The following is a 25,504-nucleotide window of genomic DNA, read 5'->3' as shown; positions in this document are numbered from 1 at the left end:
AAATGTCCAATAAATGTTTAATGTAGTAAAGGTTTTATAATATATGTTTAAATACCTAAACAAAATGTAGCACAGTAAATGATTCTAGAGCCATGTACAATCAATTTCACATTAATCAATTGTACACTACACAATTACATAATCTAAATTGTGTATATCAGTCAATTCTATATGAACAGTATCGATCTTACTTACTAGTTTGAGTTAAAAATGTCCTCACATAATTATTTTTGAAGTCGATACATTAAATGATTCTCTTCCATTCAAGTAATAGACAAAACACTGATTTTGTGTCCACGTTCATAGCATGTTACTTACATATCCATGCATAGTATTAATATCATAAAATTGCAGTCTAATTAGAAAAAAATACATAATAATAACTGACATGCCTGTGCTGTTTCCTAATTAACGAATTAAATCTAACATGTGCGCAAGCACGCAGCCTCTCCCACACAAATAGACGTTTCAAATCAAACACACAGACACACGCACTCCCACACACAGACAATAGATATTGACCAACAACAAATGATCAGTGTAAATAATAACAGTATACTATGAGAGTGCTTTTTCCAAATGTTTGGGTTGGAAGAATAAAAGAAAAACCTTCCTCCACCTGGTGCCACCATCCTCCTCCTCGTCCTTCTCTTCACTTGCAGTGCCTTCCTTTTTCTCCTCTATTCTCCTCAAATCTTTTCAAACTTTTCAGACCTGCTGCCTCTTTTGTTGAGGTTCTGTTGGCCATGAAATCAGCTATTAATGAGAACACAATGGCCGCGTGCAGAGTCGCCCGCTGTATTCAAATGTGACCACACGCCATCATCTGTGTGTGTCCAACTCTAAATAAACACTCACCCAACAGTCATTCATCTCGGTCCATGAATTACTGTGATGGTTCGCATGAATTCTTGAACATGGCAAGTTACTACATACAGTTAAGGCTGTGACAACTGATTACTATTCTTTTAAAAATGGCTTTTAAAATAATCCCTTTTAAAATTCCTGATGACAGCTTTTAATTGTTTCACATTTTACTGATTTCTATCAAAACTTTGAGAGACTACTTATATGTATTTAAGACTACTTATATGTATTTAATAATACAATATACTATTTTGTGCTTCAAGCTATCGCTATTACTTTTACTGCATTATCGGCAAATTTATACATATGTTGTAAACACAAATACCATAAACATTTAAATACAAATAAGCAGGTTATTACTTATAATTTTAGTTTTGGGCTTGTTTAGAGTAGGGGAGGGTTTATGCAAAACATCCAATCTCCTTACAAATATGTTTTTCTACATCCTATTATCCTATGAAGATGAGCGGAGCTAAAATTAACCTTCCTTACCATGCATCATTTTTTACATTTCACGTAATTGAAATGCTTGTAAATTCCTGTGAGCTAACAACACTTTTGACACTATGCATGTATACACGTAAGGTACAGTGCTTCTATTAACATCAGCGAGAACATGACCAGAGGCAGAAAGAGCTCATGCTAATTTAGATCAATATTAGTGATGAATTTCCATGGGACCTTTGTTTCCTTCCAGAGAATCGGTGCAGTTATTTGAGGGCAACTCTCACACGTCCCCACCATAAGGACACACTAGTTATCAATACCAAGAATGTGCGTGCATGTGTTTGAATACCACACAACTTTATTTATTGCCATCATGAATAATCCAGTGTCTACTGTCCCTTGTTTTGTTTTTTTGGGTTTTTGCATCTGGCAAGCACCATAGATAGACTGTATAATTTCGAAATATTTAAAATACACTACATAAGATCATTCTGAAAAAAAATATTGAGACATTTTGACCATGAGAGATGGATCTGAAAATGAAGATTTTATGAAGACATCGCAAAAATAATTTCTGCTTTTGTAAAGTAAAGTTAGATTTACAGAGTTGTTATTTATTAACCAAAGACTCAAAGGTGCGGACCGACCAGAGCTATCGGGACTCTTCTCTTTACTTTATTATTTAATTTCCTCAGGAGTGTAGGAAGTCTTTTAATCATAACATTTGATTTAACCTATTGATTTTCTCTGCCAGAAGACAGAGAATTGGTTTAAAGACGGCACACAGAACTGGAGTCTTTGACTTTTTAAACTTTTGATCAGAGAGAAGGATACAAAGGAATAGAAAAAGGACTATCAATTATTAATAGCGACACACGGGTGAATGAAAAAGAACAGCAAATTAGTGGAGCTGATTAATGTGGCCAAAAGAGCAAGAGATATGTTGTGAATGTGTTTTTATCATCATTATATGAATGGCAAACTACACATCAAACTGGTTTTGAACATTGCAATGTAAATATGACACTGTATATATTTCTATTTTAGATTAAGGAAGGTTTTTTTGCATATTTATCCTTGAGATCTTTAAGAAGACTTAAAGAATCTTTCCTCTTTTGTAAATGTGTCATATAGGATACAAATCAAAGTAAGAAACCTATCTTTATGCATATAAACTGAAAATTTGACCCCTCTAAATGTTCTTTTGTTTAAGATGCTAACATAAATAGGGAGCAAAGGTCAAAGGTCCCTTGGCAAATGTTTTTTGACCTCTCATTTACTTACACGCTGACCTTCATTGCATTGCCCCCGTTTTTTCCCCTGCAAGAACTTCAAACTGGTTTTGAGATCAAATTAGTTACAGTAACTAGTGTATATTCACAAGAATTATGCTGAATTAAAACTAAAAGAGCCTGACAAAACAATATATTCCCTGAGAAATTAGCAAAAATACAACAAAATATGATTTCATACATGTTGATGATTGAATTGGCAATTAATTTGGCAAGAAAATCAAAGTGTTGTTTAGTTTCTAAAGAATAGACAACACCGATAATCATTTTAATCCCATGTTTCAGGTATGTTGACCTTAATATATTTATTCTTTTGCATTGAATATTATTACTCATTTACATATATCTATTCATTATTTAATATTTTAATTCATTCATTGCCACTGACAGCAAATCTATTTTAAAATGCAATTGCTATCTTTGAAGGAGTTAATCCCTAAAATAAAATAAAAAAATTGAGTCTTGTTCGTTATCGGAATTAACTGGACAAATCGCTCAACTAACTAAGAAGGGTCAGGCACCACCATTACCACCATAGAAAGGTTATTGGGGTGTGTTTTCTTAATTTTATTGTTGTATGGGTTAATAGGCCAAAGTTATAGTGTGGTAAATTTAAAAACAAACACTTTTTGAAGCAAATTCAGTTACCCTATCATCATTAATGGCACCGATGAGTTACAATCAACTGGGTGTCTGTGAAGCCCTTTGGGATCTTGTGGTGATTTGCAACTATGTAAATAAACTTGAATTTTGCAGCATTCCCGGTGTGACTTGGAGAAAAAAAATGAGGGGAACAATGTTTATAACACAGCTTCAAAGTAGAGTCAATGCATCTTAACCGCAATATACTCTTTAATATTGTGCTAAACTAGTGCAAGAAATAGTCCACTGCACTTTCTTGCCTAGACTGAACTGTTGTGAAAACCATATGGGTCAATCCTCCTTTGCAGGACTGACCCATGTGGTTTTCTCGCCTGTGGAAGCTCTGTCGAAATATTTCAATTACCTACTGCAGTTTTGTGTCTAAGCACAGTGGGAGATGCTGAGCTTCAGCAGTCCCTCGGTGTGCATCTTGTAGAGGAGTTTGAACTCAGCGGGTAATTGATGACTGGCCTGCCAATGGGTGCTGAATTTGGTGCCTTTCCTTTCGTAGTAGTGATAAGGCAGCTCTTGCCCCGTGTTTGGGTCCCAGCCAAATGGCCAAAATCCGTACAGGTGGATTTGGTCGCACATAGAAGATGCCAAGGTATACATCAGGATGCCAGTGCTCAGACGTTTTGGCGAAAGCTGTTTGGTTTTCCAGTAGCTGGAATTTTAAGAGAACACTTGATTAGGAAGCAGACCAGAATGCATTGAAGCATGACATCAAATTTTCAATGAGCAGTATTGAACTCTTTCACTGCCATTTACTGTTATAAAAATTCAATTCATTTCAATCAGGTGATCATGTTTCACTGCCATTGATGTCTAATGAAATAAATAGCCATGGGATAAAGGAGTATAAAAAGTAATTATGCTGATGCTTATGCACATACACACACACACACACACACACATATATATACACATACATATATATATACATACATATATATATACATACACACATATACATATATATATATATACATATATATATATATATATATATATATACATATATATATATATATATATATATACATATATATATATATATATATATATATATATATATATATATATATATATATATATATATATATATATATATATATATATATATATATATATATATATATATATATATATATATATGAGTGGAGTCATTTCCTATTCAATTCACATTAATTTCATTTTAGGTACAGAAGCGCCGCCACCATCCAACAAAGTCTAAGATTTTCACATTCCCATCATCATCTTTAATACAAGGGTTCATTGGAAATCTTAAACGGATTAGTTATAGCTATGATGGCTAATGGTGTCTTTGATCCTTTCCACAAAGCAGTTAGAGTGGAAACCCTTCAAACTGGCTTCAACAAAAGGGGCTTGCCAAGTGCATGAGGTGCTAAAAGCCTACTTGAGCTGCTTAAACTTGGTAATACTTACCCAGCAGGTAGACTTAATGGGCTTGGTAAAGATTAAGCTACTGTAAGAGTGGCCTATTCTGCTACTACAACACTAAGAAGCTGCTTTAAATCCCACTCGACCATTTTAACTCAGTGCCATACCTGTCACTAAAGAATAGCTTTCTAATAATCATGCTTCGGAGCTTAAATAATTCACTTTTTGTTCGGGGGTGAGGAGTGGGATTGGGGGCGTACATGTGCATGCACACAATAAGTTAAATGTCAACATGTGATCTACAGCAGTTCTTCAAATTAGCAGTAAAACAATCTTAATTACACACAAGGACACATGTTGAACTTTGAAAAGTGCTTTCTGGTAAATACTGTTATCCAAAGAGTATTAACTACGTATTAGAGAATCAAAATATCACTACTGAATGAAAAACAAAGTTCATACACCCCAATTTATTTCCAATGGGAAAAAAATACCCAATATCACCTGTAAAAGCCCCCAAAGGCACAGAAAGAGGTAGCACAGCCTCCCCATGCAATTTCTCATGAAATTGCATCTTCAAGTTACAAGTAATTTTACTTTGCTAAAGAACTCAATGGTGTTTTTGCATGTGAGGGAGTCCATCTTACTTGTTTATGTGCTTGATGATATTTCCAGGCCAGGCCAACTGGACCTTCAGCCGGTCGCGATGTTCCACAAAAAAGTCCACCAGTGGCCTGGTCACTGTGGCTGATGTGTGGAAGAAGAAAGCTGGGATCCACAGAATTGCACCATCCATCTTCTTTAAACTTAAGAAGAAGTTATTTCTGTCCTGCACCGTTAATAGGTTGTTGTAGTATTTCTCTAAGATACTTGGGTTAAAGGTCGTCATGTTGGTGCGCCGCCCAACATCTCTTTTAAAGACCTCGGTCGGTGCAAAGTTGCAGCGGAAGACAAAGTCAAACTTTTCAATCTGTTCACCACAATGGGACCCCGTTAGGATTCCACTGTTGCCAACAATCGCACAGGCGTTGTAGTGCTTGTTAAGAATGGGCGAGACTTTGGGGAGAAGGGAGTGAAAGTTCTCGCCGATGGAGTAGACGTACTTGTGACTTGAGTAGTCAAAATGCATGAGCTGGCCAATGCGGACTAAGCTGCGCGTTAATGTGAAGTTGTGAGAAATATCGATGTACTTGGAGATTTCCTTCCTGAAAGAAAAAAAATATTGATAATGATGATGCTCAGTGACTGCAACTATTGCCACCTGTATCTGCATGCTGTCAATTTAAAGAACTACAGTTGTGGTCAAAAGTTGACATACACTTGTGAAGAACATAATGTCATGTCTCTCTTGAGTTTCCAGTTATTTCTACAACTCTGATTTTTCTCTGATAGTGATTGGAACAGATACTTCTTTGTCACAAAAAACATTCATGAAGTTTGGTTCTTTTATGACTTTATTATGGGTTAACAGAAAAAGTGATCAAATCTGCTGGGTCATGTAAACTTTTGACCACAACTGTATGAAAGAGGGAAGAAATCCCCAAATCATAATGTAACATTAACATTATAATAAAATTGGAATCATTCTCATTAATTTTTTTCACAATTTGCGATCTAAATCTATAATCTCAAATATATAATAATGTAAGACTAATAACCCTAACAAAATCCTTGATTTCTGAATTATTTGGAGTTCTGCTTTTTTTTAGTTTTTAACACGGGAATACGTACCTCTGCTGGATAAAAGCTGTGCTGTTGTACCTCCATTTAGATGAATTCTTCAGATCCTCAATAGGAGCATTGGTGTCTGTACTGAAAAAAGGATCCAGATACTTCAATGCCAGTTGGGAGCTACATGGATTTAAAAGGAAAAAGAGGAACTCGGTCAATGCGTCTCAATGTAAATCGTTGCTTTTGGCGCCTTGTTCAAAATTCTCCTCAGAGTAGCCGAAATGCAGAGTTATGACCGCAGTATTCATTCCCTCACTCTCTGTACCACTTATGCACACAAGGGTCTCTGGGGGTGCTGGTGCTTATCTCAGCCAACTATAGGAAGCAGGGGTGGGGGATACCATGAATTGGGTGCCAGCCAATTACAAGGCACAAGGACACAAACAACCATCCATGCTCAAACTCATACTCAGAGTATTTAACCAGACAAGTTTTTTCGGATGTGTGGGTGGAAACCGGAATACCAGGGAAAAACCCACAAAACCCACGCAGGCCCCCCTACACCATCAATTTAATACAATGAACTTTGTTTCATTACCTATTATAATATATATATACATATATATATACATATATATATATATATATATATATATATATATATATATATATATATATAACTTAAAATTTCTACATAAAAAATATAACATTCAAATAAAAGAGGCAGAGGAAAAAAGGCATTTTGGGTTTTGTGCTGATCATTACTGACATGTCTACTACGGACTCTAACTGACTAAGGTAGTTGTTTTATTGCTTATTGGCTTTGTAGAGTGGAAAGACATCAGTCTTTACAAGTCAGCAATAGACAACCATTGAGTAGTAACATGGTGATGGTTGCAACATGTAAATCAGTTGCCTGCAGACTTGTTTATGGGTTTGTGAGCTCGAGAAAGTGCAAGTGTAGCGTTTTAACTTTGTACACTGAACGAAATTACAAACTTGAAACGGCAGTCAACTAGGAAATTATCTTTTAGCACGTGACTTGATTTCTGTTCCTCCTCTTGAGTTTAATTGACGACTTTTGATAGTATTAAAATGGCTACTAATGGTAAATCTGAGTGAGAATTGTCTTTAGTCAAGATGCACTCTAGTATTGTCTGGCAACCACTCGAGCGTGTACTTTGCCTTTCTCTGGGATACGTATTGAAAATGGATTATGACGGATGAATGGAATCCATTTGCCTCTTGAACACTTTAATTTGCCCCCGCATGAACTCTTACATTGACAATGATAAACACCCAAGTATCAAACTCTTTTCAACCTTCTGCTGTGAATTTAAAATGTTTGTCACAAGTACACTTCCAATCTGTCTGAACTGGGCAGCTCAAGTTCAAATAGAGATCTACTGTTGTCAATGGCAGCCAATAAGCTAAATGCGGTGAACTTGTAGGTACTGTATATAACATTACAGGCCTTGCTAGGTAAAAATCCCAAAATGTACCAATTGCAGAATATTTTAAACAGCAGCTCTAGTGAACAACTGTCTGTGTACTCACCGAAGGTCAGGTTTACGAGGCCTTTCGCTGAAGAAGAAAAAAAACAGAGACACGCAAACCTTGTGAAGAAACAAACTTTTTTTTAAACTGGCTTTCATGCGGTTTTGCAATTTCCATCTATAAAGAATTGTCCAGCCCATTACAGTTCTTGCACATGTGAACATTCTAATAACAAGAAGGCATTTCTGACCCTCCCATTTAGTCTACCACTTCAGTTCGAAATGTGTCCTACTGTATGACCTCTCTTAAAAGAAAACAATAAAAAATAAAAACACTAAAGGCCAGAAGAATGTGTTTATGGACACGTAAAGTCTGTGTAACAAACGAAGGGAAAAACAAAGACAAGACTTCGCGTAATGTAACTTTCATTTTTGTAAGACTTGAAAACCATTTTAAATATACTTATACTAGATTTTTTATAGCTTTCCCTTAAGAAGGTGATTGCAACTAGTTGCGGCTCAATGTAATGAAAATAAGACAGGTAAACATACGGTTTTCTGTATCCTTATCCGACATCACGCACCTGTCATCTACAAATAGGAAAAAGGTCTGTGATGGAATTTGAAAAAAAAATGCAATAGATATATAAATAGAATGGGTTTGATTGTCCTCACGTTTTAATTTAAAAAAATATACATATATATCCATGATTCTAAACAGTGCCAAAGTGACTTCTACAGAACTGTTCAAAATCGCATTAAAAAACGTGTTTGTCCACCATCCACCAACAGACCTTCACGTCTACTTCATTCAAAGCATAACCTTGGTCCACTGTGACAGCCAAGCAAGAAAGAAAATGATTATAATAGGAGAGAACTGAATGTAGCGCTCGCGCTGTAAATCAGAGTCAAGGGCAGTCAGCTGACTTCCAGAACCTTTGCGAGATCAACTGTGTTTTAGGATCATACTCTTGATTGTGCATGAAGGATTTCCATAGAGATACACTGTAATGACCTTGCTGAACCCTATCGGGTTTCAATGCAGTTCTTCTATAGATAGAAAGTCTTTTGTCAGTGTAATAGACAGCATTTTTGGATTAGCTTTAACCCATGGAAGTATTTATTCTCTAGCTATGCTACCTTGTATTTCATTTCAAATGTTAAAACAATAGGGGTTATAACAAAATATTTTGTTTTCGGTTTTTCATCCAAAAACTTTTCGTTCTGAGATAACAGAATGTAATTATAAGCAAAAACTGCAAACTCTGTGAATGGTGTTCTCTGTTAAATCATTAACTGCCATTGCCGGTGCTAGAAAACCATTTTATTTTGACTGGGAAAAGAATAAAAAAAATTTTAGCTGGCACCGTCAATGACACTCAAACACAAGCGTTTAAAGCCAGTGCCCCCAGTTGAAATGGTCTCTCATTGCCAATGGAAAAAAATAATAGTAATTTAAGCGGCGCTAGAGGCAGTGTCAACGCCATATTTGGTGCGTTTGGGACTCAGATTTCTCACCAGTGGTTTCCATATTTTACCTCACAGGTTAACGGAGAGCCAATGCACCCATCAAAAGAGCCACATGTGGCCCTGGAGCCATAGGTTCCCTAGCCCTGGTCTATGAGAAAGACAAAAGTTTCTGCAAAGTGCAAATACTGTTTACTTTCCATTTAGAAATATCATATTATTCTTTTCAATTGTATAATCATAGAATACTGTAGTGCAATAATTTCCTGACAGAGGCATCAATAATTTTCGTAAATTATGAGATAATCGAGAGCCTTGTAATGGAAATCGTACCGGGTGGTACCCAGACGTCCCCTAATGTTAAATCATTTACAAAAGTTTATTTTTTTTCGAAAATAATTGAGTTTTGTGAGTATACTAGGTAATTCCCTATTGAGGATGACTGCTATTGCATGCAATATTGTGACAGTCAGCCCAAGTTTGAGGCTGCAATAAGGCCCTCACCCTAGGCTAATCACTATACAGTCCATGAATTAGCATCCATCAAGTAAATGAAAAGATACAAACAAATACGGCAAACACAGGCAGGCTGAAACTCACCGATATCCAGTGTGGAACATATACATCCTCGGTCCCCCGTTGGGTCTATATCTGCTAGCTCCGAGGAGGAAGTCCTTCTTAATGGACACGTAGCAGATGAGGGACAGGATGAGCAGCGCAGAACTGAACATCACAAGCCCCAAAGCGCTAGCAAGGCGCATCATCCTGTCTCGCCGTCAGTTGCCTGCCAAACCCGGCACGAGGAGGATGCGGCCGAGGGGGGATGAGAGAGACGTGGGCATCGCCGAGGTAAGAGAGGGGGAAAAAAACACGACGCAGTGTTAGTTAGCGACTGCAAGCGAGGGGCGACGTGTCGAGCTGTGAAGGATGCCGCGTCCTTCAAAAAAAGACGCTGTCATAACCTATGCGCGACGACGCAGCAAATAAATAATCGGGGGAGGAAGTAAATATCATAATAAGCTCGCAGTGCAGGCACAAAACGACAGCATTGTCCCTTCCGTAGCATCCTCGGTCTATCGTGCCCTCCCTTCTCTGTCGTTAATTAAGACGGCATTAGCTTTAAAGAGATGCGGCTCTACTGCCACTCTAATATCACAAAACGCGCATCCTCAAGCGAGGATTAGTTGGGGGTCCTTCTGCTCATTGAAATCACAGAGATACTCACCACCACGTTTTTATGTGTTGGATCTGCAAAACAGCTGACCAATATCTTCAGGAGCAGGCACAGAAGGGGTGAGAGCAATTTAAAGGAAATAAGTTTATTACCAGACTGCAGGATGGGGTGAGCTCGAACAGCTAGGCTAGGTGATTCACAGTCTGTTCCTTGCCACAATCCCCAGTACGAACCAAAGTTGTCATAGAGGCTTTGGAATGACACGTGAAGACATCTTCAGGGCAAAGTCTCTGTGACACGGATGAAGGCTGTGACATGGAAATTATTTGCATTCTGTCTGCAAATAATCAAGAAGTCATCAAATGTATTTTTTTACAAACGTCCATGAGCGCGGGGGTAACAAGAAGTACAGATAACAAAAAAAGGAAGCAGTTTAGTGACAAAGCACTTGGTTACTTTCCTTCACTGCATAACTTTACATAGACATGAATATAGTATTATATTACGGTGAGCAATTGCCTTTATGAAACATTTATGCACTTACTCATAACACAAGTGAATATTTTTAGGGGGTGGTCACTAATAAAATATAATCATCACTCTTACCTGTATTTGCATAAAAGATTAAGAAAAATATTCATTCATTTTCTGAACCGCTTATTCTCAGGGGGGTCACGGGGGGTGCTGGGGCCCTTAACACCAACAACTTTTCTAAATAGATGTGACAAAATCTATTCCTTCATCTTGAAGTTTGGTAGGGGATTTACTTTGTTTGGCGATTGCCATACTTTGTGACAGAATAAAAGTAAAGACTTTTATGAATCAAAGGTTTATGATGATGAATGGATACATATTAATAACATCCTTTCGTGTTGAAAATAAACGTATCACTTTGTTTACACAGTTCAGTTTTTACTTTGCTTTGTTCCACGACTTAGTTTTCTCACTAGTTTTCCAAACACTGTTTTCAACAAAGAGGAGGCAGACGGACAACAATTGGCATGAAAACTTTGTAAGGAGGCGGCTCGGTGGAGCGAGTGGTCAGCGTGTCTGGGGTCCTGTGTTCAAATCCAGGTCGGTCCACCTGTGTGGAGTTTGCATGTTCTGCGTGGGTTTCCTCCGGGCACTCCGGTTTCCTCCCACATTCCAAAAACATGCATGGTAGGCTGATTGGACACTCTAAATTGCCCCTAGGCATGGGTGCATGTGCATGGTCGTCCGTCGCCTTATGCCCTGTGAACGCCTGGCCACCGCTTCAGGGTGTCCCCCGCCTCAGCTGGGATCGGCTCCAGCACCCCCCACGGCCCTAATCAGGATAAAGCGGTTCAGAAAATGAAATGAGAGATGTGACATCGTAAGGACAGGCTGTCACAGCTGTTGACATTTCATCAGTGACCTTTCTGCTGGTTTTCATGATAGATTCAGCTCTCACACATGGGCACGTCTTTAAGCTTTGTAAATCCTGTCAAACAGACACACAGATTAAGATCTTAAAGCCTAATATCTCTCATTTAATGTATCTTCCACTCCTCCAACAATAGTTGAGGGGCTTTCAGTGCCATTTCAAATGTGTTTTCAGCTGGAACTAGCTAGAAAACAGTTACAAACTCATACTAAATTTGCTTTGTTACAACTATTTTTGTAAAGTATTGCACTCTATTTTCCCTCTTATAAGTGTATTTATGTAGAGTAATAACTCATTGCTTACCATCAATGCTGATGAGCATGCAATCCATTTTGCTTAGTAGGGTTGGCAGTGACCGTTCGATCACCCTATCACATTGGACGTCTATTGCCGGCAATGTTGTTGAAACATAATCACCCAATTCCATGTATCCCAGATGATAAAGATTTGATCTATCTCACTTTCAATGGCAATGGAGAAGCTAAAAGACCTGAAATGGAAACATATATAAACAAATGTGTCATACTATATCATTATAAGTTATTATGTAAGTCTCCCTAGCTTCAAGGGTTATACAAACATTGTTGCCATAGTATAGGGCCACATAACTGAGTCTTTCCATGTGTACACATAAATAATCATTATAACATAAGCGTAATCAATGCAAACCTAGAAAAAAAATGCAAAAATAAAACACATTTTAATCTGGTTGTAATTCTTATACAACATTATCAATTTGCTGTGTAATGTGAACTACGTAAAAAAATTAACAATACTTGCATAATAGCTAGCAAAGTAATTGACTACTCTATGGATAGTTTGTTTTTAATAATTGTTTCCCCTTCATATTCAGGTTTTTGGAAGACCCCCTGCTGTGTATGAAGACGAAGCTGTGAAACTTGTCCAAGGGGGAAAAGAGAGAAAGAGAGAGAGAGAGAGAGAGAGAGAGAGAGAGAGAGAGAGAGAGAGAGAGAGAGAGAGAGAGAGAGAGAGAGAGAGAGAGAGAGAGAGAGAGAGAGAGCAGTTACCAAGCAACCTAACTGACCAATAAGGTGTGTTTAGACCAACCATAGGCAAAAGAAAGAAGGATTGGGGGATGTGATAGGGAACATGAAGAGAGAAATTGAAGGAAGGAAAGGAGGTGGATGTGGCTGAAGAAGGGGAGGTGGGGGGTTAAGGGAGCATAAAGGGACGAGGATAAAGCGCTGGTCACAGCCCACTGATTGGAGTTGCTCTGGCCAATCAATTTGAGCAGGTGCGTGACCACAGTGATCCAGCATCAATCACACACACGTGCTCACAAAGGAAAACTCATTCATTACTGGGGAATTTGTCAAAAGCACAAAAAAAAGCTCAACTGAAATTCGCGCTCGTCCAAAAGTATATTGGAGAAGTGAGGCCAATTAGTTTAGTTTGTTGCTCTTCTGAAAACAGTGAGGTTTGACATCAAAAGATGAACACCAGGCACTAGACCTTTAGTTTTAGTCTAAAACAGAAGAAATATATATATTTTGCTTGGCCAGCCAGGTAACAATTGCTCAAGTAGATCAAATGTGCTTTTATCCATTCTGGGCCCAAAACAGAAGCGGTTACTGCATGTTCGACATTCGTGGTATTATCACATAATCGCACATGTCTTTGTGTGCTTTGAAATTATTCCACTATACTTCCTCTTTGGTAGATTGATATAGATATATTTCTTTGTATCTATTATGAAGTTCTATCCTTCTCACCAATAAATGAATACTAGAAACTACACCTAGTACCCGGTAATGATAAATGCAGGATAATTGAAATGTTGTACAAGTAATAGCCAGTTTTTTGTTGTTGTAATTTCATATGGTATGAACATTTTAAAAATAAATAAATAAAACAACCTGCAGCCTCACTGGTGTGTCTTAATTGCTCCTTATGGTCCCAGATATCAGAAATCTGCTACTCGTCAGTCAGCCTTTTAACACTATTGACCCATTTGATACGAACTGTCGTTCATCTTATGTGTTTGGATGCCTTTATTCCTTTTATGCTTTCACTGAGAATCAAATTTTAATATTACTGTGCCTCCATTCACTACATCGACTGCCATTTTGGGACTTTTGCTTAAAGTCAGTGAAGATATGGATTCCAGATCCTTGGGGTACGTACTAAACAGGATAAGGGCGATTTATAGTGGGTCGCTGGGGTGCTAGAGCCTATCCCAGCCAGCTTTGGGCGATAGACGGGTTCGAAAATAAACAAATGAATGTTCTTTCATGAATTACATAAAAGGAGTAATATCTATGTTCTGTGGTGATTATGATGTGATCTCACTCTGTGCATTACATGAAGTAGTAGTCAAAAAAGAAAGTTATCCAATATGTAAAATAAAAAAGGTGGTGCCAATAAATGTGGAAGTTTTTCCAGCTACATCAGCATTCAAGGAATTGTGTGTCATAACATTAAATATTTTCACAAGATGTAGGTTAGTACAGAAGCTCCATCTACTACTGTAAGATAAATTGATGTTTTTTTCTTTTCTTTTCATATATTGTGCTGACTTCACAACTCATTAGACAGAATAAACAAGGACAGACAGCCACATGAGGCATCCCAGACTTCATCTCTGAAAATGAAAATCTGTGACGTTGATTATGGGAAGATGAAAGTGAAAATGAAAGTAAATGTGATCAAGGTAGGGGGTGTGATTGAGACCGAATGGGGGATAGTGCTATACAACCACTAGCCAGGGAACAGATGAGACTATGAAACTCACATTGTGTTATTTCCATCATCCAATCTATCAAATGGAATCCCCCAAGAAATGTACTGATATAATAATCTATAATAAATTCCAGTTACACCTGAAAATGTAGTTCACATTCGATTGTCTGATAAAAAAAAGAGAAAATGTCAGTCAATGGATTTAAAACAAATGTAACAACGATGTTTGGCAAAAAAAAATTAGAATTCACAAATAGCAAATTCATTTTTACGATAAATCTGTACAAATACGCATGAAGTCAGACATAGCATAACTTCACAATGTTGAGTAGATTAATCATTGTCTGATACACATACCATTGTTCCTTTGTTGTTAACAAGATTAGCCATCGCTGTCATATTTATTTAGAGATTAGATTAGAAAACAATGGCTACTCCCAGCACACATGATAAATGACACATTCACGGTTGTCTTCACTGACCGTGTTATGTGACTCAACTTTGTAAATGGGAACTGATTGAGTCATCATGAATCATTCACTATTATTAATGCTGGAGGTAAATAACATCTTTATGATATTGACCAGATAAAGGCTAGAAGCACAGTGTTTAAAAAATGATATCAACTAGGCCTGAAACTAAATATTGATATCCAATTTATTGCATCGCTCTGGCAGGCAGTGAGTACAAGATCAGTAATATAAAGCAGCATTTGTACACTTGACAAGGTTGACTTTATATGACTTTTTTATGATAGAAATATTAACATCAGTTTTCAAACTATATTGTGAAAACAGAGTGATTATGTTTAAAATGATATATTTTGATAGATAGACTACTGTTTCAGACTTCTTGTACAGATTTCATTTAAAATGACATATTTACTACCATTGCACAGTGTTTCTTGTATAACTTGACAATGATTGTGTTTTGTCAACAAAAACAACAAAAAATTGACCAATAGGTATTCATTTGAGGCGCTCGAGTTGTCAGTGCAAGGCATGATTTAGGTCTGAAGAAAACAAAGCTAGAAGCTTGTAAACAATAGCGACCTTCCCAAAGGTGGAAACAGTCATGGCAGCAGTTTAATCAGAATATAGGTCAACATTGTTTCATTTTTTTAATGAAAAAATGTTGTTTTGTTGGTACGGAAGCTTCTTCTTCCATTAGAAATATCATAAATGTAATGCTGTTGGTAGACTTTAAAATAGTTGCGAAAAAAAGAGCCTGTGAAATATTTTCCGATCAAATTAATGAAATACAGAAATTGAAACCCGTAACTAATCTGTTGTAGTTCAGTTCTAAAAGAAGGAAGGTCACATTATGTAGAGGGCTGAACTAAAAAAATATATATATAAAACCTTTTCTGTTCATCCCACTTACCTGCCTGAAAGGATACATCTGCATCACATGATCACAATACCATCGATCACATGTAAACCTGCCATGTGAACCTACCAATGCGCTTTACAAACAATTTCGATAATAGACCCCGCTCATTAGAAGTTGAAAACAATGTGCTAAAAAACGAACTTTAAATTTGAATAGTACATTTTTTAGCACATAGTAAACTCTAAAAGAGAGGCCAATCAAGCAGTTGATACAATTTTACAAACCAAAAATTAAAAAAAACTATTTTCATTAAGATAACAGCCGCAGTGTGAATTAATTTTCATCCTCAACATTTTGTTTCATGTAAGATCCTCTGGCTTTGCTTCCTTACCTTCACTTACACACCCCCGCCGCACTCGTCTTCCTCATATGTTGTAATATGTATAGATGATGACCTATTGATTTCTGCTTCAGGCGTGTTTGACAAGAAGGTGGTTGCTGGAATTCACTCAGGGGGTGCTCTCACTTGTTCACTAATTAGCACTTATTACACTGGGACTGAGGCACTGGAAGCTACAGGCAAAAGATGATTGAGAGGTCAGAATACATACAGTAAAGCAGCAAAATATACGTAAAATAGAATAGGCCATCATTAAGCTAGCGGACAGAAAGGTTATGCGGTAATTCATTGTTAGATATTTAGTTTGACTGGGAGTTGCAATAAGAAAAAGAGGTACTTACAGATATATGAGTTGACTCGGGTTCAACATTGACCTTCCGAAATGTATTTTTCAGATCCCTTTCAGACTAATTTTCTTAAAAGGGATTCTCACATTAAGAAACCACGTACAATTTTCCAGCAAGAATAGTGGTATCATCTTATCCTGTGGATTGGGTTTCTATAAAAAGAACATGAATAAAGTAGGATATAAAATGTACATAATATGATCCGAAAGAGAAGAAATGCAATATATGTACATAGATAACATGCACTATTCCTTTTAAAATTGCAAGGCCAGTGCATGTAGTTTGCAGACATTTTTTTTTAATGTAGCACATCCTTTAATATAAGTGAGTGACTATCCATCGATCATGTGTTTCGCACCTCTACAAATATGCACATTGTACAATAGACAGGAGTGTGTGCGTTTATGTTTGTGTGTTCTAACTAAATGGAGGGGTCTAATCATCTCACAGGGAGGAACCTCTTCTCCTTCCGCCGCCTTTTAACATTAACGGATATTAACGGCCCCCAATGCTCCGCTGTTTCCTACTGAGAAATGAAATACATCATTAATGGTTTATCACAAACATGGCTAATGCCTGATGCAGACAGACCTCTTACCATTAATAAATGATGGCACAATGGGGTGGGGTGCTTTAAAAGCTGACAAAGACAAAAGGGGGACTTGGATCAGTTACAGATATTTACAAGGAGGGAAGAAGAAATGCTTGATTTGGTCCCATTTTGGGGGGCGGGATGTCATTAGATCAGTTTAATCAGTCTCTACTCAACAAAGAAACGTTGCTGCTTTTGCACTGCAATAGTTGGACTATAAACTGCTACGTTTTGCCCCACTTTTATCCCAGTGAATTATAATCCATTGCGTCTTGATTATGGATTTTTACACGCTAATGAGCTACATGTCTTTTAGTGAAAATGATGCAATTTGGACACGTGGCTTATAGTCCAGTTGTTTACATTCCATGCAAAAACAACAATAATTTTTACTAGTCACTAATATTTCGAAATGTTGATCCATTTTTAGAAAACTACATTAAATACGTACATTCAAACAACAACCTGCAGGGTAACAAAAATGTATAAATAATCAATTCTGCTGCTAAAAATATATTTCATATGGTTGCAATAGTTTTACATTTGTACTTGAATCAAATAAGCATTTAAGCAATTGTAAAGTATATTGCCTCTACAAAGGTGACTAAAAATGGGTTCAGTTGTTAATAAATCCGACTGTGGGTCATATTGCATTTATGTTAACATCCATTCCTCCATTTGAACCTTCTTTGAATCTGACATTCTGCTCAGTAGTCTCCAAGATCCCTCGTGTGCTCATTAACCCTTCCTTCGAGGACACAATTAATCTCGTTGCGCCTGTCTCATTCGTTGTAATAACATCTCTGCCCTATCGCATCGTTTAACTTTTCCAATTAAAAGAGGAGGCTTACTCTATTAACCCCACGCCTTCTCCTGCCATTTTTCTAGGCTAATATTGTTTTGGAGAGGGCCGTAGGGACACCTTTGAAGCCGTATTTCAATCCCAAATTGGTACTGGTCCTTGCGCTATGACAGCGTACGGCAAGCGTGATGGTGAATTATGGGACATGGATGGAGAGGGCAAATCATTGGATCCTGTCTGGTTGCCCATCTATGATTATCAACGCTGGAAACTTGTAATACGTTTCCATTTTACTCTCCTCTGCAAAGTCGTTATTTTTACTGTCAGTTTTTTTTCTCCTGCATTTTCATGGTAGTGCTCAAATTGCTAAAACTAACATTAAATTTAACATTTGACAATGATTGCAAGTGTCAAATGCCGTTATTATGTTGAATTTTAGAAGTGACCTAAAATGTAAAAGGGACGCAACAAAGATTAGCACAAGTTAATGTTGATAATTTAAAAAGTCACCACACACACTATATGCTAATTGTTCCTTCGACAAATTACATCTCAATTGAATATTGGCCCTGCATTGACAGTAATAATTCAATTTTCGGTTTCTATATTTTTGATTTGAAAAATGACACTCATGTAAAACATGTTTAAACCCACCGATAATTTAGGCTTTACATTTTAGAATGATCGTGCAACCAATAATGGATGTTGACATGTGGGAGGAAGCAAAGTACCCAGAAAAAAAACATGCAAACACTATACAGGAAGGCTGCACTTTGAAAACGAACCTTTGACCTCAGAACTGTGAGGATACACTACTCAGTCATTCTCTGTATCACAACTCTCAAAAATAAAAATATAGACATCTCAATTTAAATAGATATGTAAAAAAAAGTTATTTCAAGTGATTTCTATTGTTAAAGCTGCTGGTGAATGTTTGAGCTGTCAGTCATGTGAATGCACCCTCGGGAAGTCAGGCCCTCATGCTCTATTTCATTCCATTGCCCTGTTCCCATGCCCTCTCTTACTGCAAGGGAATTAGTGAGTAAACACGCACACACACACACACACACACACACACGCTACAGTTTGTTTGTTAGAAACTCCTGTTCTGAAGTGAACAAAACACAACAAAAACTTTAGTTCATTCTGCCCTCCCAGTCAAAAACAATTGTACGTCTAGCGCCGTCAATGGGACTGAAAACGAAAATTGGCAGGCAGTTTCACAAGTTTAAAAGAATTATAGATTTCAATCAGCATCAATTCCTTGCAATGACAAAATAATACAAATAAAAAAATCCCCTCAATTGTGTTACTGTTTCTTTTTATTCATTTTAATTTCATTTTTGGTGTATTAATTAATAGATTAATTTATAAGTAATTAAAAACAACAAGAACAATAGAATAATAAATCATTTAAAAATATATACATTACTAATAGCTAATATTTAAAGTACGATTTTCTCAAGTTACCAAAAATAGTCACTTGTTCTATAAAAAGTTAAGGGGCTTAAATGATTTTAAGCCATTCATATAGGAAAAAGCAACTTTAAATTGATGTGCGCTGTAGTTACCGCTGTCCCTGATCGGGGTAAGGGAGGTTAACATTAGCGCATGGCTGCGTACGGAAAGAGAATACAAAACAAAAGGAGACGCAGTGATAGCATTTCTCACCTTGTGTGTGTAGAGATGGCCTGAAACCAACGGATCAATAGGTTTACAGTGGCCTCTAGCCAGTAGCCTAACACTTGGTGCTTGTGTGCGAGAGCGAGAGAGTGTGAGAGCGAAAGAGAGAGGTTACCTCTTCCCCACTCTCATCAATACATCCATAGAGTGAGCCCCCACTGTGATCATATTTATTTTTAGAGGGGTGACAACTTTCACTGCAGGGCATGAGTGCTGCATGCTATTACTGTAGCAGTAATACATAGTCAATGCAAACAACACGGAAGTAAAACATGTCGAACCATTTATTAAATGCTAAAAGGGATGTTGTGGGAACAGCTTTACATGACATGTCAGAGGTGAATCGAATAGACATTAATAGTATTTTATTGTTCCTAGATGTTCCAGATTGTGTAGTAGATTTGTTCCCCCTGCATAAATGTTAACATGTACAGCTTAGAATGTGAGGAAATACTACATGTGGCTGTACTTTCAATTATTAATTATGAGTGGCATTGGTGGTGAACACCGCCTCAGCTTGGGGCTGTCTTTGGTTTGGGTTTTGTGTTTCTTCCACCCATAGTCCAAAAGCATGCAGTATCCTCCTTTTTTTAATAAATAATGTACTGCAGCTTTCTTAAAAATTGTGTTATAGTGCCTGCTATGATTCTGTTGTTTTGTTAATGTAGGGAGTGATTTAAAAAAATCAAATGTCTCAATCTCTCGCTCTCTCACATCATACGCAGTTTCACCCCGATTGGCTCGGATATTACCGATCAACTGGAGCTTGATTAATTAGCCTTTAATTGGTTGTCATGTCACTGAACAGTCGGGTGACAGCACCCTTGAGGGCGCTGTCACACAAGGGTGAGGCAGAGGACACCAGTGCAAGAAAAAGTAAATGTGTCCTTGAGAAGTAAAAGCAGGACGTAATAATATTATCCGTATTGAGAATATGCTTTACACATTCACGGACAAAATCATTGAATCTAGTTACAAAAACAGTCTATTTTAAAATATTGACCTTCATATTTCATGTGTTGAGGTTTTAAACCACAGATTGCTGCAGGCTGAGTTTATTGAAATAATGTCTGTTTTGTCTTTAATCAGTGTTTTTATGCTTGTAATCAAAAACACCCCAGAGGGGAATGAAAAGCATATTCAATCAAATTGAATTGTTCTTCTCTGCAATTTCTGACCTACCAGGCAGACAGACACTTAATAAAAAGGCTATTTGTCAGGCTGTCAGCACTCATCCCTCAAATCAATGGAGACTTAAGATTCTTCAATTCTACACAAGACTAGGACACAAAGTACACAAAACAACATAGGAATGCTTACTATATATTGATGCGACCTGAAGACAAAAAGAAACAAGAGAGCCAACATGAAACCCTTGTTAAGAAGCATTTACTATAGATTGTGTTATGTCTATCCATGTATTAATGACAAAGTTTCTGAAGTTTGGTTACTTTGGGTCTCCCCAATTTTAACTTGACTTGGGCTGTTTCTCTACTTATATTAATTTGGTGTTCTTAGACATTTAGGTGGGGATTATATGCAACAAATTAAGAACATGACAAGGGTGTGAATGTCTCCAAAATTGAAGATATTACTACTGATTTGAGTTTACATGGCAATGTAACCAAAGCCAATTCCAGAAAAGAAAACCAGAAAGCATTCCAAGGAAGACTTCTTAATTAATAAATGAAAGATCCGTGCATCTGATCAATAGGGCTCTGAGTGAGAGAGCGCAGTTGATTGGATGACGAGATGAAGAACGGCTGGATGAAGCGATGGAGGTCAGGGGTGAAGAAAAAAGGAGGTCATGCTGTTTGCACTGATGGCTGTTTCAAATGTTCACCCTCATTGAGAACAAAAGAGTCTCATGAGCCTCATCATCACTGATAGACACTTAGCACCACCCTGACCTTAAAAAAGCAGCAGGGATGATAAAAAATATAGAGAGAGATGCGCAAAAAAATGCACCACAGAGGATTCCCACACAGGTGTGAAAACGAGGAGATTGTGTATACAATATATAGAGTATATAGAGAATAAATATGGAAAGGGATCTGCAATGCGCGAGAGATAGCGATTCAGTAAACCCGTTTTTGTGTTCTCGAGGGCCACAGGGGTGCCGAAGCCTATTCCAGCTAAATATGGGCACATTCCCTGAATCGGTAGCCAACCGACAAACATCACACACACCCAAAATTAGGGAGTGGATTGTTTAAATCAGCCGACCATGCATCTTTTTAGAAAGTGGGAGGAAACCGGAGTATCAAGAGAAAAGCCACGCAGACATGGGAAGAACATGCAAACACCACATGGAAAGGCCAGAGCCTGGGATTGAGCCCTTGACCTCAGAACTGTGAACCAGATAAAAATAAAAAAAGATAATCAATCTTTAAAAAAAAAAAACAATCCCCAGCTAAATATTACGTACGGTGCCAATTTGCAATATCTGGCATCTAACACGGAGACTGCATTAATCAGGAATATCACTAATTGGCAATGAGGGGTTAACTCAGACTTTAAAACTTCACATGCTCTATTCTTTACCTAATATACACGGTAGTTCAACGTGTAGTCAATATAGCAGACAGTATGAGACTCACTCGATTTACACTGCTATTGCTCCTCAAGATGAACCACTTTCATCTAAAGGTAGACATTGTAATTATAGCACAAGAGCGCTCTGTCTTCTACCCTACTATACATTCATGTACGTACTATATGTGTGCGCGTGTGTGTATGTGTGTGTCCGCCGAATCCTATCCATTAGTGATAATGAAGAAACAGGGATGCTATTAGCTGTTAATGGACAAACACAACCACACAGAAGACTCACACACATATACATATACTGCATTTTCTAACGGGACCATTACTCGCTGCATCATTCCCATGATGTCAAAATCAGCCTCACAAAAAAAAAAAAACTGCGCTCACAGCTCTCTAAACGTCTCAGAGGACAGGAAGCCAAGTGTTAGGCCAACACGGAAGGGGCCGTTGGACTCACTTAGTCCATAACGTATGTGAATGTGTGTGTGTGTGTGTGTGTAACGATGAGATGCAGTCAAGGGAATCCAAAGTGCCAGTTGACTTTTTAAAAACTGTTTTCTCACCTCACTTCTCATCCCTCCATCTAGTCCTCCTTTAGCTTTCACATCCTCCCTGTTGTCTTTACTGTCCATCTGTTCTTTTCAGCATTCCCTGCTTTCCTTTCTGATGCTCTCCCATGCTCCCTAAATGGTCCTCTCAACTTCCTGCACCATTCCTCCTCTCTTCACACAATAGAAAATGCACAAATCAAATTAAGTATAGTTCTCATCCGACATTTTTTTTTGCATAACCTTCCCCCTTTTATTTGCCCTCATTTTGTACTATACAATTAGTATAACCTATTTGGCTACACAGTAGTGTTATCAAAATTGGCAAAAAGTATTGAAACATTGATAATGAAATGTTGTATCTGGATATGATATTTGATTGCAAAAGTGGCAATACTCAGTTATTTGTTTTTCACCAGAAATTTATACATACATACATACTACATGCTTATTTATTTATTGAAGTATTTATTTATTATCTATTTTATTTAGGTGTACAATGTTTTCCTAATTTTGTGAGAAACTACTTAATATTTGATGTCCTTTTTCTTGCACGAGTCTTACGCTACACTAACACATGGACCCACCGAGAGCCACTTTTTATGAACAGGATGGCCAGTAAGGAATTTTTGGAAAAAATAAAAAAAAAGAACTATCAAACTGATGGAAAATGTGAAATGGGGAAGGAAGATCAGCTCATGAACCTGCACATATAAGCTCATCTGTCAAAATCATTGAAGGCTTTGCATGACTTCTTCTGGGACAGGCCCACTAATCTTCATTGATGATGGCAGGAGCAAAATGACTTCAGAAACATGTTTCCAGCCAATTTCAAGAAAGATGCAACCACACCGATGGGGAACTCTTTTATCACAGAGCAAGATAATGACCCCCTTTGAAAAAAAAATTATATATAAATATTTTTTTCAAAGGGGGGGTCATTATCTTGCTCTGTGTGTATATATATATATATATATATATATATATATATATATATATATATATATATATATATATATATATATATATATATATATATATATATATATATATATATATATATATATATATATAAAATGGCATTTCGTTCTCCTTTATTTAGGTCTTTCTTTTCAAGAGTCCGGTTCTGCGTCTGACCTGCGAGGGTATTGATCCGTATACTAGCACCAATCTTCAACCTTAACCAGTCTATGTTCACGCCAGTCACATTCTGCCTGCTGTTGTCGCTCCAACTGAGCTTCTGTGTTTAATAGACTTGAGGAATCTGGTCAACAGGCCATCTAAAACCTTCAGGTGATAAGCTTCCTTTTCTATTTTGTTTTCGCGGTCATAGTTCTTTTTTTATTTGTTGTTTCCTGTGATTGTTTTATTTTATTTATTTTTTTATATTCGTTCTGTTCTTGGTTTTAACAAGATTTTTATTTCCTTTTTAAAGTCGGTAAACATTTTGTCAACTTATATGTTTGTTTTCCCTGTAAATATGGACTATTTAATTCATTTAATTAATTATAAATATAATATATAATATAATTATAGTCATTATAAATAATAAATTAATTTAAATATTATATATCAAAACACTCCTAAGTAGAACTTGACACCTGTGATGAACATTAATGAATTAATGTCTATTAAAAAATGTCTTTAAGTGTCCTAACAAAGTTGCTAACATTGCCTCAGTTGCCAGCGCTCATTAGAAATCACGTCAACTTTGCATCAAAAGTCACAAATTTCTGTTTAGAATTTTAAACAAATTGAAGAACAAACTGCGATCTTTTTGGAGCTACTCACACATAGAAATACATTTTTGATCTCCTCACCCAACACTTAACATCGACTTTCTTTTCGTATTTGCTTTAAATGTTGACACACAATGACTTTATCCCATGTTTAAGTATGCGGAGATACTTTCTCGGGATTAATGAGAGTTTAACAGGTTGTCGGCTGCCATGTTGAGATGTGTCAGGGGCGCTGAGAAAAGATACGGGTGGGTGGAGGCAGCACTTAAAAACGTTTGTAGGGATGAAAATCTTTAAGTGGGCGGTTAGCGTCTTAATCCTGAATTGAAATTCAAACCATGATCGTAAACAAGTGGAAATGAGGCGTGGATTGTGCTTAAATGTACAGTATTTGTTTATAGAGAAGGGGAGTTAATAACTTAAAAAAAGACAGTGTCAGGATAAACTTGAAACTATTAAATGAGCAAAATAAATTCTGGAATCATTTTGCATCCCCAATGTGATTATAAGAAAATATCACATTTGCCTAATTAGTAAAATGAGGTTATACTGAAGTATGTTAGCAGAATTAAAAAACTCTTCCTTTATGTAATGCAATTTGTCATTTGAATTAAGCGGGAACTTTAGTGTTGGTCAGAAAAATGTGATGACAACCACACAACTGAACCCATTTTCTGTTTTCATTTACCTGATGGTAGGGTGAAGTATTGATGGGGTCAGTTCTTAACCAGTCCATGTTCAAGGCAGTCACATTCTGTCGGCCGCTGTAAGTCCTTCTGAGCTACTGGGTGAAAAGCAAAATTTGTTGTTTTCAGGAACATGTCAACCCTCACACACACGCTATATACACCAACTGTATAATGAGCAGGTCATGGGTCAGAATCCTGAGTCCCAAGTGGTACAAGAACGCATGTCAGAGTAGGCTCTTTGAAAAGACAATGCTATTCCCCAT

At 37.1% G+C, this 25,504-nt stretch overlaps 1 protein-coding gene across 5 annotated transcripts; it reads right to left on the bottom strand.

Annotated features, from left to right (window-relative positions):
• Window positions 1-1,650: 1,650 nt before the first annotated feature.
• st8sia3 (ST8 alpha-N-acetyl-neuraminide alpha-2,8-sialyltransferase 3) lies at window positions 1,651-25,504 on the bottom strand. Of its 5 annotated transcripts, XM_077621893.1 has the most exons (13): window positions 25,241-25,504; window positions 22,829-22,987; window positions 17,240-17,281; window positions 16,636-17,167; window positions 16,286-16,467; window positions 14,615-14,729; window positions 12,166-12,352; window positions 10,509-11,919; window positions 9,884-10,067; window positions 7,878-7,904; window positions 6,381-6,500; window positions 5,297-5,854; window positions 1,651-3,912 (listed from the first exon to the last, which is right to left on the bottom strand). In XM_077621893.1, exons 9-13 carry the CDS (start codon window positions 10,045-10,047, stop codon window positions 3,630-3,632), a joined length of 1,152 nt encoding a protein of 383 aa, XP_077478019.1. In that variant the 5' UTR covers window positions 10,048-10,067; window positions 10,509-11,919; window positions 12,166-12,352; window positions 14,615-14,729; window positions 16,286-16,467; window positions 16,636-17,167; window positions 17,240-17,281; window positions 22,829-22,987; window positions 25,241-25,504; the 3' UTR covers window positions 1,651-3,629. The 5 variants fall into 5 exon arrangements, with proteins under 5 accessions (XP_077478019.1, XP_077478017.1, XP_077478021.1 ...); XM_077621891.1 differs by lacking the exons at window positions 22,829-22,987; window positions 25,241-25,504 and adding an exon at window positions 19,707-19,815 and having other exon boundaries at window positions 9,884-11,919; window positions 16,636-16,793; window positions 17,090-17,167; XM_077621895.1 differs by lacking the exon at window positions 7,878-7,904 and having other exon boundaries at window positions 9,884-11,919; window positions 25,241-25,498.

Source organism: Stigmatopora argus, chromosome 16, assembly GCF_051989625.1.
Source record: "Stigmatopora argus isolate UIUO_Sarg chromosome 16, RoL_Sarg_1.0, whole genome shotgun sequence".
Classification (NCBI taxonomy): Eukaryota; Metazoa; Chordata; class Actinopteri; order Syngnathiformes; family Syngnathidae; genus Stigmatopora; species Stigmatopora argus.
The sequence above is the reverse complement of the archived record's forward strand: the minus strand, read 5'-3'. Positions and strand labels throughout refer to the sequence as shown.